Raw genomic sequence first — 12276 nt, 5'->3', positions numbered from 1 at the left:
GTTGACACTATGTCGAAACTTGAAATTATAGAATTTTAAGAAATCTCCACTTCTTTTAGTTTTTTTACAAGTTCTGACGAATTCTTAATGTAAGAAATTTGTGTAGACATGAGTGGTTTACATAATGACACTAACCACTTACCCAGAGCACTTGTTGGTGACTTTGTACTTGCAACAATTGGTCGTAATGGCAGATTTGGCTTGTGTATCTTTGGAAGTCCATATAATTTAGGGCACAAAGAACTTCTTGGTAAGGATTTGTAGAAAAGTTGAGGTGTAATCTCCCCTTCTTCCTTCAAACTCTTTAACTAGTTCTTAAACTTCTTTGTGTACGAGTCTGTCGGGTCAAAATAAAGTTTTTTGTACGTTATTTAATCTTTCAGTAAAGCGTTTAATTTTGAATCGTAGTCCTTGGTGTCCATTACCACTAAAGTGTTACCCTTGTCTGCTTTTGTAATAATAATAGATTCATCCCTTCTTAAATTACTAAGAATCTTTATGTCTTAGATAGAATTGTTAGGGATTTCTGGTTTTAAAGCAAACTCTGACAGGGTTTATCTACTATCTCTGTGAGTAAGGGACCGTTCCCGCTAGTGAGCAAGGCGTATAAATCATAAAATTATGCGCCCTGTACACGAAAATCTGTGATAAACTTTGTACACGCTTCTCTCAGTATGTTAAAAATTAATAGAAACGAGTCCTATATTCTGTGCTAAAAATTGTACGTGGGCTATTCGAAGCCAATAGGCAGCCAACTTTCGCATCACGTGTGTATTTAAGAACAAAAAGAAGAAAACTCTAATATTTGACTTTGTCAAAAATGTATCAATGAACTGGAAAATTAATGTAATTTTGGGAGTTTTTTTCTTGATTTTGAGAAAGAGAGAGTACGGACTCTACTAAGGTAACAAAATACCAGTAGCGTTTGTCAATTCAAAACATTTGGTGTACAAATTTCTCCAATTTTGAACGGGTGTGGAAAATAAGGATTATACACGTACAGTTTATTTATTTTTTTTTTTTGCGTAAGCCTGAAATGTCCCCAAGTAAAGGGCTATACATATAGCGCACACAGGAAAAAAGACTTCAAAATGTAGTAGTGCAGTGTGATTCCCCGGTAATACGATACCCAGAGTTTGAACTCAACTGCAGCAAATTATTTCAGGGCCTGGAATTGGATTCCGGTGATGAGATTATGCGAAAGTGTCTCCATAACAATCCAAACAAGAAGAAGAAGACTAAATATTTCCAGAACCGAATATTATAGGAGGAAACGGATTGGAATGATCGCTAGAGCTTAATGAGTTTGAAAGGGTGCTCTGTTAATGTAAACTTTGCAGAGATGTGACGTAATGCTCTTAGAGTTACTCCAATCATTCTAGACATTTTTGAAATTAACAAAGTTTCATCTACTTTATTTAGAAGCCCTTTTATTCAGCTTTAAATGAGCAGTATAAACAATTATAGGTGCCATTCTTCAAGCAATGCATCTGTTTTTGTGTGGTCACTATTTCACTGGTGTTATCTAACGGTGCTTTATTGTCATTTGTTTGTTGTTTTTTTAGGGGGGGGGAGATAGTGGTAGCCTGTAGTCGGTGGTTCTACGAAAACACCTGTATTGGGGAAAAAAAATTATTGCATTAGATGGCAAAGTTTTTCTTTAATGTCTAGTACTTTTTTACCCACAAAAGCGCAATAGCATATCTTAGTAGATTACAATTCAAGCTGTGTTTAAAGTCAGAACTATTTTTTCCTTTTTTTTTCTGGTTACCGGTATATTAACTTATATGTTTCCTCAGTTTCTGAAAAGCTGAATTTGGGCGCACCCCTTTTGCCTGAGAACCATAAACATAGTTTTTGGTGACCTTTGAACTATAACGTACACTGAGTGAGCTAAATCAGTAGCGCCGATGGGGGGGGGGGGGTGTTCTCCGTTGTATCTTTATTACAAAACATCCTTTTCCCTCCATTCAAGCTCCATTTTCCCTACATCTCCCTATCAGTAATTTCGTGAAATGTTAGCCAGGAAATACCTTGTTTAAGCTGGTGACCTGCAGTAACTTGCAGACGTGCTATTGGAGGTGGAAAGACCGGTTGTGACAACACACTTCCCCTCTCTTACCATCAGCTTTCTTAGAGAAAGATAGCATGTTGCACCTTGTTTGGACCAAGATCAATAAAGATTTCAATTTGCATTATTTCATACTTAAAATGGACCCAAGGCTACTCCTGTATCGCCCCATAACCAAAATTTAAGCAGAGCAGTGAATAGGTTTGTTTTTCACACATTTGCGTGAATTACGCTCTAATTTGCGAATAATTACTGGTATAACGGATTCAAACGAATGCAACAAATCATGCGTTTTTTAGAAAGTTTCTCTCACCCCATCTATCAGAGACCTCAGTAATACAACTGTCTTTTCTCTTATTCTTTACGCAGGATAGCGCCATCTCTGGTGAGAACGGGCTACAAGTTATGAATGTCATTCAAAGTGTCAATGATTGTCAGGTTCAGAATAAAGAGAAATGGCGTGCATGTCTGTTAGAAGCTGTCCAAGCACCGGCTCCTGGATTTTGTATAAGTGAAGCTGCCGACTTCTTAAACAAGGACAATAACACAGGTAAATTTATAAGAAAGACTGAGCTTGAATAAAAACTTTAACTATTATTTGAAAAATATATAATATATAATTTGAAAAAATTATGCTGGGTTTTGACCCGTAAGTTCATTAATATGAAAGGATTCTGTTGGCAGTTTAGTGATAAACCACCTTTAAATCCTACCCCTTACAGACCGCAGGTAACTGCTGATGTTGCAAATTCAGCCAATCCGTGCTTTTGAGCGCTGAGCACCGTTCTCTACTACCCTTTACCCTGTTCCAGTCAACATAACAAGAACAAGTTTAGACCAGTATGCTGCAGGTCAAATCGTTTAAGTGATATATTTGTCTTTTTTATTAGTGTGATAAATCGTGTTTAATATTCCAATATGCTGTAAAAAGTAGCATAAATTAGTTATGGCGTTAACTGTAACTACGATAGCTATTTTAATTGAATGAATCTTGAATAAAAAGGCCACAGCTCAATTCAAAATAAAAAAATTGATTAAAATCAATTTTTATCGTGGTAAGCACTTTTCTATACTACCCTTTAGCCCGCTCCAGTCAACATAACAAGAACAAGTTTGAACCAGTATGCTGCAGATCAAATCGTTCAAATGATATATTCGTTCTTTTTTACTAGTGTGATAAGAGTTTAATGTTTCAATATGCTGTAAAAAGTAGCATAAATTACTTATGGCATTAACTGTAACTACGATAGCTATTTTAATTGAATGAATCTTGAATAAAAAGGCCACAGCTCAATTCAAAATAAAAAAATTGATTAAAATCAATTTTTATTATGGTAAGCACTGTTCTCTACTACCCGTTACCCTGCTCCAGTCAACATAACAAGAACAAGTTTGGACCATATGCTGCAGGTCAAATCGTTCAAGTGATATATTCGTTCTTTTTTACTAGTGTGATAAGAGTTTAATGTTTCAATATGCTGTAAAAAGTAGCATAAATTACTTATGGCATTAACTGTAACTACGATAGCTATTTTAATTGAATGAATCTTGAATAAAAAGGCCACAGCTCAATTCAAAATAAAAAAATTGATTAAAATCAATTTTTATTATGGTAAGCACTGTTCTCTACTACCCGTTACCCTGCTCCAGTCAACATAACAAGAACAAGTTTGGACCATATGCTGCAGGTCAAATCGTTCAAGTGATATATTCGTTCAGCGTAAATTACTTATGGCATTAACTGTAACTACGATAGCTATTTTCATTAAATGAATCTTGAACAAAAAGTCGAATGCTCAATTCGAAGTAAAAGACTAATTAAAATCCTCTGTATTGATACCAAAGCATAGATATATCCGAATCTTGGCCCATACCAATTTCTCCTATTTACCACTTCTGTCGGTGCCTCTGTTTGTGTTGTCTATTTTGAAAGCTCAATTCGTCTATTATTTCTTTACAGTTTTGTGACTAAAAACCTGTGGACATAGCTAGACTTCATTTTGGACGATATCCAACCCTCATAGGGGGCGGGGGGATGGAGAAAATGGTTCCAAGCCTCTGTGCAAAAGAAAGTGCATTCGAAAGTCGGTGTGTATTTTATAGTTCAGATAGGTCAATATCAGACACGCGACCCTTGTTAAGAGGTCCGAATTTGAACAAAAATACCTTAAAAATTAGGCAGATTATTCTGGGCTTGACTTTCAAGTTGATCAATGCGAACGAATTCCGTGGCTGGTTTAATCATAAAAACGCCAATTTTGAATTCAAAATAAAATGAATTTAAATTTTCTAAACTAATACCAAAGCATAGTTTCGTTCTAACTCTTGATCCCCCCGTCATTTTCTAAAATAGCGACGAAGAATTTCGTCGCTAACTTCGTTGAAGTAAGGATGCTAGGGCTATTTTTAAAAAAAGTTTTAAAAAGTGTTTTTAATTATTCAGTTTTTAATCCTCACAATTTGATGTAAGTTCTTTTATATATATATATAGTTTCTCTCTTATTCTTGTATTGTGCTGAAGACGGCCCTTGGACATAGGGCCGAAATATCTACAGAAATAATTTCCACTGTCTTGAAATTTTCCCTATTGTCTCTACGTTGTATTTGTCCGTCATTTTCTCCTCTTTATCTCTTGTCGGTACCCCAGTTTCTGTTATGTACTTTGAAAGCTCAATTCGCTTATTATTTCTTTACAGATTTGTCACTATAAACCTGTGGATATAGTTAGGACTTCGTTTTCAAACAATGTCCAATTCATTCAGGGGGGGGGGGGAGGAGATGTTTTCAAGCCCCTGTGTAAAATTAAGTGCATTTACAAATGCAGAGTGTATTTTACGTTTCAGATGGGTCAATAATACGCACGTATGCAAGGCGGGAGAGGTGGGGAGGGGGCGTTTAGTGATACCTTATGCTGATCCAACTGTGTTTTTCAACGTTTTGTTTTTCTTCAGCTTTAAATTGTAACGTTCAAGAAAAAAAATTCTGATTTTCTAGACTACATAAAGAAGGAGGAATAGGTTACGGACATAATCTTTGAATAAAAAATTCCTTATTTTTGCGTCTGAAAGCCATGAAGCATAAATCATATCAAAAGTAAGGAGTCAGAAAGCGCAGATTAGGAGGCAAAAATAAAGGCTTTTTTTTGGTTTATAAATCTGTAGAGTCAAAACTTCAAAATAGAAAAAGTCACTGAAGGAATTTATTTTTAGAAAACCAATGCAAGCTCTAATTCATAGAAAATCAAAATACCGCATTAGACAAAAAAATTCTATCTTGTCTAGAAAAAAAGTTACCTTTAGGATATCAAGGAAATGGATGTGCAACGACAACTTTAGAAATTATTTCGTATAAAGTCTTTCCGGAAAAAATCGCAACATAAAGACAACTTAAATAACACTTTTATTTTTAGTAAATAAAAGTTTATTTTTATTTTTTTTAAGTTTATTTTTAAGTTCACTTTATTTTTTTATTTTTCGTTAATTTTTTTTAATTATTTATTTTAAGTTCACCTTATTTTTATTTTAAAGTTCACTTTATTTTTAAAAGTAAATTTTAGGAATATTGGTCCAGAATCAAAACCATCCTAAGATTTCAAGAGGTTGTTAAAGTAGCTTATTTGTGTTCCGTACATCAAATACGGATTTACTTTAAATTTGCAAGTCTTTGGTTCAAAGGTTTTGGAAGTATCAGATAAAAGTCGGAGCGACAATTTTAAATGACCAATGCAAACAAAAAATTTAATAAGAAAATTTGGTATTTTTTAAAACGTTACATGGATTAATTGAGACATCTAGATACACTAGAAACACACATCTATAAACACTATCAGTTTCAGTTCAAGAGCGTCTTTCCGAGTTTAAAAATAGTCTTGAAGACTGCTTTTTTGGAATTCTTTCTAAGAATATGTGGACTAAACATCATTTTTTTCTGTCTAAAGATGTCTTCTTTTTTCCCCAGGGGTAATCGTACCAAAATAGTTGTCGTAGAATTGCGTGGGAGGGCTTATTTGAAAGGAACTGGCCATATCAAGTGCCCTTTTTAAGTAACAAGAGAAATCTTGCCACAGAAAATTGATTATTTTTAGTTTCAACTTCACTCTTTAATTTCATCGAGAGAACTTTTTTTCGAAATACTAGAAAAGGAAAAGGTGAACTGAGATTTTATGAAGTGATAGACCAGGTAGTACAAAATTTCGATCTCTGTTTTCTTCACTTATTTAGTTAGATTCGTTAAAGGGATGAGTTTCCGCAAAAGCCAGCGAAGCGAACTCTTTCGTCTACTCTTACATACTAGATAATTTCCAAGTCCTGTGGCGGCCCAGTGGATTTGATCTCAGCTTTGTAATACGGGACCTGGAGTTCCAACCCGGCTATAGAAGCACATTTACAGGGTCGACACAAAGACTATAGTAGTCAAAAAGCGTCGTTAATCCGATACAATACAAAAATAGCGACGAAGACCACACTGCCTTTCCATAACAAACAAATACAACGTAGAGACAATAGGGAATTTTTTTTTTTTTCAAGACAATGGAAATTATTTATGTAGATATTTCGGCCCTATGTCCAAGGGCCGTCTTCAGAACAATACAAGAATAAGAGAGAAACTATATCTATATATAAAAGAACTTACATCAAATTGTGAGAATCAAAACTGAATAGTTAAAAACACTTATTAAAACATTTTAAAAAAAAATAGCCCTAGCATCCTTACTTCAGCGAAGTTCAACCAGGACTGGCGAAAAGAATGAAATGAAGAAATATAAACTCATTCAAACTAAAGAGAATAAAATGATTAGATGCAATTTCTTAAAGCTAATCTTGCTTGTTTAGCAGCCTGTCTCGAAGGCATTTTCGTAGTTGGTTCAGTACTATTATAAATTGGTTTAGTAAAATATTTTGTTAGATCATTTTTAATTAAATTTGAGTATAAGGAATTTAGTGAGTATTCCCCCAAGTCCTTGTTCAAAGAAATATTTTTATTTATTTTGAGATTAATTTCAATTGATTTTCGAACCACCTGTTTTATTCCCAAATCATTACTAATGAGTGAAGAGTTTTCAAAAAGTATCATGTGGGATGGATTAATAAATATATGCCAACCTAGAGCAGAATCAAAGGAGTTGTTGGAACCATTTGAAATTAAGGCCTTGTCTATGTCATTTTTATGCTGTTGTAACCTTTTGTCTAGATTCTGATGGGTCCTGCCGACATAGTATTTTCATATATATTTCATATATATTTCGATATATAGTAAAATCCAGTTCATCAGCATTACGAATAATTAATACATCTAAAAACAGTAGTTTATTTTCAATTTCAACTTCAAGGGTGAACTGCAAATTTCGGTCATAAGTGTTAAGATGATCTAAGAAGCCCCGAAGTTCAGCTTCCCCATAATTCCAAAGTGAAATTACGTCATCCATATAACGACCCCAATAGACATGTTTTAGAAAATAAGAATTCAATGCCCAATTCTCAAGATTCTCGACGTAAATATTTGCTAGTAGCCCGGATAAAGGTGCCCCCATGGGTAACTCATTTTTTTGCTGATAAAAAGAATCGCGAAATTGAAAATACATAGAAAACTTATTACAAATTTTAACAAGAGTCATTAAGACTTCACAATCAATTCCTGTCGCTGAAGTCTCGATCAAGTGGTAATTTTCTTCTATTTTGTTTTTTAATAATTCCTCTGAAATAGTTACATCTATATTTGTATACATGGAAACAATGTCGAAACTACTAACTATTGTGTTTTCTGAAATACTTGTGTTGCTAAGTTTTTTAACCAAATCTGCCGAGTTATGAATATAGGAATTTTGAGAATACAATAAAGGTTTGAAAGCTACACAAAGCCATTTTCCAATATTGGCAGCGGGAGCTTTAGTACAAGCTACAATAGGTCTTAAGGGAATACCCTGTTTATGTATTTTTGGTAAACCGTAGAGTTTAGAACAGAAACTGCCACGGGGAAAAAATTTATCGTATAGTTGTGGGGTGATTTTACCATTTTGTTTTAGCTGCTTTAATTCATTTATAATATTATTAGTGAACTGATCAGTAGGATCATGAGTTATTGTTTGATATGTAATTGTGTCATTTAAATGCGAAAGAATTTTGTTGTCATAGTCTGTTGTATTCATGACAACAAGTGAATTGCTTTTGTCTGCTTTAGTTATTATAATAGAAGGATCTTTTCGGAGATTAGATAGTATTTTTATGTCATGCAAATTTTCCGGTGTGGAATTGGTACGAGGCTTAAACTTTTTTTTGGCTATTATAGAGGATATTTATTAGACCAGATCTAACTTCATCCGGGTTAGAGACAGAAGGATAGTGTTTATGCAAAGCGGACTCTAGAGAGGAAACTATATCTGCCACAGGAACCTGTTTCGGTAGAAACGAAAATTTTGGACCTTTTTCTAGTGTTTCGATTTCCTGGGGTTCCAAAGAGAGGTTAACGATAGCAGGCCCAGGAGTGAATCTTGGAGAATAAATACGGTTTCTCATCAAAGATTCATTTCCCCAAATTTGCAGTTCACCCTTGAAGTTGAAATTGAAAATAAACTACCGTTTTTAGATGTATTAATTATTCGTAATGCTGATGAACTGGATTTTACTATATATCGAAAGCCAACACAAAACAATAGATATCTTCACTTTAATTCAAATCACCCCCCACAAGTTAAAAGAGCAGTTGTAACTTCCCTCATTGATCGTGCCCTAAATATTTGCTCCAATTCATATATAAATGCAGAAATAAATTTTATCAGAGATATTCTTTTTGGTAATGGATACCCCATTCCTTTTGTAAATAAAATAATTAGCCGAAGAATAAAAAGACATTCTTGTAAAATCGAAAAAGATACTTCACAATGTGAGGCTACTGATAAGCCCTCAAATATTGTCTATCTTCCGTATATCCCAAAGATTACAACAAAATTAAAAAATATTTGCACAAAAAATAATCTGTACGTAGTTTTTACTAATAATTTTAAAACCATCAATTTCTTAAATTCGGGTAAAGATAAGACCCCAGTTACTCGCCAAAGAGGGGTCTATCAAATACCTTGTGATTGCGGAAAATACTATGTCGGCAGGACCCATCAGAATCTAGACAAAAGGTTATAACAGCATAAAAATGACATAGACAAGGCCTTAATTTCAAATGGTTCCAACAACTCCTTTGATTCTGCTCTAGGTTGGCATATATTTAATAATCCATCCCACATGATACTTTTTGAAAACTCTTCACTCATTAGTAATGATTTGGGAATAAAACAGGTGGTTCGAGAATCAATTGAAATTAATCTCAAAATAAATAAAAATATTTCTTTGAACAAGGACTTGGGGGAATACTCACTAAATTCTTTATACTCAAATTTAATTAAAAATGATCTAACAAAATATTTTACTAAACCATTTTATAATAGTACTGAACCAACTACGAAAAGGCCTTTGAGACAGGCTGCTAAACAAGCAAGATTAGCTTTAAGAAATAGCGTCTAATCATTTTATTCTCTTTAGTTTGAATGAGTTTATATTTCTTCATTTCATTCTTTTCGCCAGTCCTGGTTGAACTTCGCTGAAGTAAGGATGCTAGGGCTATTTTTTTTTTAAAAATGTTTTAATAAGTGTTTTTAACTCTTCAGTTTTAATTCTCACAATTTGATGTAAGTTCTTTTATATATATTTATAGTTTCTCTCTTATTCTTGTATTGTGCTGAAGACGGCCCTTGGACATAGGGCCGAAATATCTATATAAATAATTTCCATTGTCTTGAAAAAAAAATTTCCCTATTGTCTCTACGTTGTATTTGTTTGATACAATACAAAAAACTTCAAGCTAGTCCAACCCTAATTTCATTATAACGATGCGATAGGAAATACTTGTGAGTTACATCAATGAGTGAATTGCATATTCCTTAGAGTTTGCGCCACCCTACTGTTGGCGGTATTGATAAAAAGATCCAGATTATGCGAAGACTGTTGCAAACCGAAGAAAGTATAATAGACGTATTCTGGACTTTCCACTATTTCCACTTTTCCACTTTTTCCACTATTTTTTTTTTACTATTTTTACGCTATTTTCCACTTTTTTGCAACCACTGTTCTTTACGCTTCACATCTTTTAGCGTTAATTTTTACTGCTATGAATTATAGCGGTAATTTTTTCCATCTTTCGAACCTCTCTGAATGCTTTCAGAAATGCTTTCAGCTTTCTCCACCTTTCGTTTGTCGCCTTTCTGAATTTAACTGTTCTCTATCATATAAGCTACGCTGGCAAATTTATACTCAAGTTTCCAAGGACTCTGTATACATCTGCCATCTACATTGAAATATTATAAAGAAGGTGAATTTAAAAAAGAATATGATCGCAAGATGACAGTATCTTCTATAAATTCATTTCTTCTTGATCCTCTTGGAGCCTTTCTGAATTTAACTGTTCTCTATCATATAAGCTATGCTGGCAAATTTATACTCAAGTTTTCCATCTTTCGAACCTCTCTGAATGCTTTCAGAAATGCTTTCAGCTTTCTCCACCTTTCGTTTGTCGCCTTTCTGAATTTAACTGTTCTCTATCATATAAGCTACGCTGGCAAATTTATACTCAAGTTTCCAAGGACTCTGTATACATCTGCCATCTACATTGAAATATTATAAAGAAGGTGAATTTAAAAAAGAATATGATCGCAAGATGACAGTATCTTCTATAAATTCATTTCTTCTTGATCCTCTTGGAGCCTTTCTGAATTTAACTGTTCTCTATCATATAAGCTACGCTGGCAAATTTATACTCAAGTTTTCCATCTTTCGAACCTCTCTGAATGCTTTCAGCTTTCTCCACCTTTCGTTTGTCGCCTTTCTGAATTTAACTGTTCTCTATCATATAAGCTACGCTGGCAAATTTATACTCAAGTTTCCAAGGACTCTGTATACATCTGCCATCTACATTGAAATATTATAAAGAAGGTGAATTTAAAAAAGAATATGATCGCAAGATGACAGTATCTTCTATAAATTCATTTCTTCTTGATCCTCTTGGAGCCTTTCTGAATTTAACTGTTCTCTATCATATAAGCTACGCTGGCAAATTTATACTCAAGTTTTCCATCTTTCGAACCTCTCTGAATGCTTTCAGAAATGCTTTCAGCTTTCTCCACCTTTCGTTTGTCGCCTTTCTGAATTTAACTGTTCTCTATCATATAAGCTACGCTGGCAAATTTATACTCAAGTTTCCAAGGACTCTGTATACATCTGCCATCTACATTGAAATATTATAAAGAAGGTGAATTTAAAAAAGAATATGATCGCAAGATGACAGTATCTTCTATAAATTCATTTCTTCTTGATCCTCTTGGAGCCTTTCTGAATTTAACTGTTCTCTATCATATAAGCTACGCTGGCAAATTTATACTCAAGTTTTCCATCTTTCGAACCTCTCTGAATGCTTTCAGAAATGCTTTCAGCTTTCTCCACCTTTCGTTTGTCGCCTTTCTGAATTTAACTGTTCTCTATCATATAAGCTACGCTGGCAAATTTATACTCAAGTTATACTCCAGTTTCCAAGGACTCTGTATACAACGGGCTGTCGTAGAAACTTTGGGGGGGGGGGTAGTGAATTGCTCTTGAATAATGAATGCTGCTCCGACCTTGAGTTAATTTAGCGTATATCTTTCAGTAACACCCATCCAACCAGAGATCAATTGGTATTTCGTAACATACTTGTTATACCCGTGTAATAACTTGTAACTGTGAGTAATTGTGAAATTCTCTGTTAGTGAGTGCCTCAGCTGAGTCTCCACATTATTGGGTAAATTCTCGACTTAATGCTCGATGAGAAGTAGGTACTTTTTCTGCATGTTCGCGCTAAATGTCATACACGCTAGGCAATTTTGGCTGTTCTATGCCAAAACCTAGCATCTAGGCTTTTCAAGTTTTTTAGAATATCACAAACTAGGTTTTTTTTTCGGTGGGAAAAATAGATGAATATGGAATTTCATAAGAGTTTTTCAAACTCCATTTTCTTCTCATCTTTTGCCACGACATGCTCTTCTGGGTGTCGATATTAGGTTTTATGGTTTTAGTACCCCATACAAGGATTTGGCTATAAAAACCTGTAAAATCCGTGAAAATGAAAGTACATCTGTAGATATTAGGTCGTATCTCCCAAATCCGATAAGCGGAATTGTTTTACATTAA

At 34.0% G+C, this 12276-nt stretch overlaps 1 protein-coding gene across 1 annotated transcript in view; it reads left to right on the top strand.

The window, feature by feature from the left end:
* The window catches only part of LOC136039244 (membrane-bound transcription factor site-2 protease-like), a 41200-nt gene that overhangs the window by 15646 nt on the left and 13278 nt on the right, over positions 1–12276 (top strand). Inside the window, exon 5 of the mRNA XM_065722797.1 lies at positions 2441–2621. Coding sequence (XP_065578869.1) covers positions 2441–2621 — 181 coding nt within the window. The remainder of the gene's footprint in view (positions 1–2440; positions 2622–12276) is intronic.

This window comes from Artemia franciscana, chromosome 19, assembly GCF_032884065.1.
Source record: "Artemia franciscana chromosome 19, ASM3288406v1, whole genome shotgun sequence".
Lineage (NCBI taxonomy): Eukaryota > Metazoa > Arthropoda > Branchiopoda > Anostraca > Artemiidae > Artemia > Artemia franciscana.
Note: the sequence above shows the minus strand (reverse complement) of the source record. Positions and strands in the feature narration are given on the sequence as shown.